This window comes from Pyxicephalus adspersus, chromosome 4 (genome assembly GCF_032062135.1).
Source record: "Pyxicephalus adspersus chromosome 4, UCB_Pads_2.0, whole genome shotgun sequence".
NCBI classification, from domain to species: domain Eukaryota; kingdom Metazoa; phylum Chordata; class Amphibia; order Anura; family Pyxicephalidae; genus Pyxicephalus; species Pyxicephalus adspersus.
In genome coordinates, this window is record NC_092861.1 from 252,118 (window position 1) to 255,191 (window position 3,074).

The 3,074-nt window shown below is 47.6% G+C and overlaps 1 protein-coding gene across 1 annotated transcript in view; it reads left to right on the forward strand.

The window, feature by feature from the left end:
- Window positions 1-387: 387 nt before the first annotated feature.
- The window catches only part of EMILIN1 (elastin microfibril interfacer 1), a gene marked incomplete in the record, with an annotated part of 18,643 nt that continues 15,956 nt past the window's right edge, over window positions 388-3,074 (forward strand). Inside the window, 1 exon segment of the mRNA XM_072408551.1 lies at window positions 388-1,147. Coding sequence (XP_072264652.1) covers window positions 963-1,147 — 185 coding nt within the window.

Genomic DNA, 3,074 nt, shown 5'->3' on the forward strand with positions numbered 1-3,074 from the left:
TCTTGATACAATGTATAATATATTATAATATATACGGTAGGTATAATACAGTATGTAATATAGAATATATAATAGATATAATATAACATGAGTGATATATGTTACTCCTGATACAATGTATAATATATTATAATAAATACGGTAGGTATAATACAGTATGTAATATAATATATAATAGATATATTATAACATGGGTGATATATGTTACTCTTGATACAATGTATAGAGCGCAGAGTGCTGGCGTTGCTCATCTCCTGCAGGGTTAAAGATCCAGGGAGGGGCAGGAAGTTTTGGGAGGGGGATGGAAGACTTTCACCTCTGCATCTCTCTCCTCCCCCCTTTGGAGGATGCTGGCTGGAGGGGGCTGTCTGAGGATGGTTTAAGGAGTTGGGTGAATGTGTGTGGGATTAATAGACCCATTGGAGCTGGTAGAGGGAGACCAAGGCTGGCCCGGGTACCGCAGGGACTGGATGCTGGACATACCGGGAGGACCTGGGACTGGCGTGACATTTTGGGGGTTCTCGGGGTAAAGTTTCCTGAAACTGACGTGGAACTCTAAGTACTTCTTAGTCAAGTTTCATGGATTGGGGGATTTCATGAGATGACACATGTGGGAACGTTTATTCATGTATTGCGGAATTGTCTGCACCACAATTGGATTACCAATCCCAGGATCCGCCGTTACACTCCACGCACCACAGAAATTTCTGGGGATCACCACAGGATCTGTATGACGTGAGGGGCCAGGAGCCAACCATTGCCTTTCCAATTGTTGGATTATCACTGGGATTCTCCATACATGAGGCCACCATATCTCACGTAGTGTCTGGGGCCCCGGCTAGAGACGGGATTTGGGCCCTTGCGGGAGACGGACCATTGTCGGCATTGATTGAGGTGTCCTAGTGGTCTCTCATTCTGTTCTTCAGAATTTCCTTTTACCTAATTGACCCCTTTGGGTGACCATGGCCAGGCCATTGTGGTGTCTGTGCAGCTATGTTCTGTGTCTCAGCCTCGGGGGAATCTACGCCACCAATTACCCACCTCGGTACAACCTATACACAGGGGGAAATGCCCCTCAAAGCCAAGTGATGACGGCACAGGGGGTAACACAAGCACAGGGGGGCCTACGGGCTGCCAGTCGGCACAGGTAGGTGGCAAGAGGGTGATGTACCAACCTGATATCTGTCTATGATTGGTGGGTCGCTGTATGGGGACAGCTATTGGTTGGACATATTTCCATCTTCTATAACCCCAGCACTGTCTGCCCCATCTCCCACCCATTACCCCCGTGGTCCCAATCCAGATCTGCTGATGATTTGTATGTTGGCATTGTGTAAATATTCCCTGGTGGCAGAATTCCACTCCGCCAGCCCTCTACCCTCTCACTTCTGAAGAACTCCTCACTCTGTAAACTTCGTGGTAATTAGATGGGGCTGTGAGACACACACAGCGCGGCTCTGTGCCAACCATCCATTACACACCAGGCCAGTTCCACTTCTTGGAATACGAGTGCCAGCGATAATGTAATGCCACCCACAACATGGAGTGCCAGGGATCAGTGCCAACTGATCAATGCCAATTGTGGTCCTATGGACCTACCGATAAGTGCCAACTGTGGTTCCATGGACTTATTGATCAGTACCAATTGTGGTCCTATGGACCTACCGATCAGTGCCAACTGTGGTCCTATGGACCTAACGATCAGTGCCAACTGTGGTTCCATGGACTTATTGATCAGTACCAATTGTGGTCCGATAAACCTACCGATCAGTGCCAACTGTGGTCCTATGGGCCTCCCGATCAGTGCCAACTGTGGTTCCATGGACTTATTGATCAGTACCAATTGTGGTCCTATGGACCTCCCGATCAGTGCCAACTGTGGTCCTATGAACCTACCGATAAGTGCCAACTGTGGTTCCATGGACCTACCGATCAGTACCAACTGTGGATCTTATTTAGAGATTAGCGCTGACTCCAGTCTAGAACTTTATAAATTGCAGCCTCAGATCTACAATCTAGAATCCAGAACCTAAGATCCGGACACAGATCACATGTTTGATCATATTCACACTACAATTTAGGAGTTACATCTAGAACCGGACTAGAATTTGGGAGATTGGATGGAGGCCCAACCTGGAACCATCAGATCCACCCATACTACAAAACTCTAGAAAATCTTCCAAACTATGAGATATTCTGGAACCCAGAATGTCAGGTCCAGTTCAGTCCAGAACCAGAGCTAATTCATTGTAGAACCTCAGTGGTCTTGTGAGTCCGGAACCTTTAAAGATCAGAACCATCCCCTAGATAGAGATCATAGCCAGACCCGGTCTAGATCCCCCAGACTCAGGAGACCAGAACCACCATTGTCTAGGAGAGATTGGAGACAGAACCCCCAAACCAGTGCCTGACCCACTATTGGATCCATATTAGCCTCAATCAATCGGAATTGGTTCTGGAATTACGTTATAATATTACAGAGCTGACATCTCTGACATGTTTTACATTTGTATCATTATTCCGCCATTTTTACCCCCAGCGTTGGGTTCCTGGTATTGCCGTGATGGGGGGAGGGGGCATATGGCTGGATATTTATTCTCCTCCATGATTTGATGAAAATACTGGGCAGAGATGATCAATATCTAAGGAGGTGAAAATGGGGGAACTTTGGGGAATGATCTGGGGGCCGATTTGAACTGACTGGTGCCAATGATCATGTGACACAGGCACCAGAGACGTCCTGCATAATCTTAGGACCTGGGGTCCAAAGAAAGGATTGGAAAATATATGGTGTACCCATCATGGGATATCCAACCTGATCCAAGCCGAGAGATTAGAGGGGGGCCCCCAAATTACCCAGACCATTTCCACCCAGATGTTCTTCATCATTCACTGATCAGTTTGTGCTCAACATGGGCCAATCACATTGCACCACCACAGCTATCTCCCACTAAAAGATGATACATGCAGCTTGGTGGGGCCCCCATAATGGGCACAGGAGGGGTACAAACCCAGGAACCCAGCACAGGGATGGTGGGACCCCTCATAATGGGCACAGGGGTGTACAGACCCAG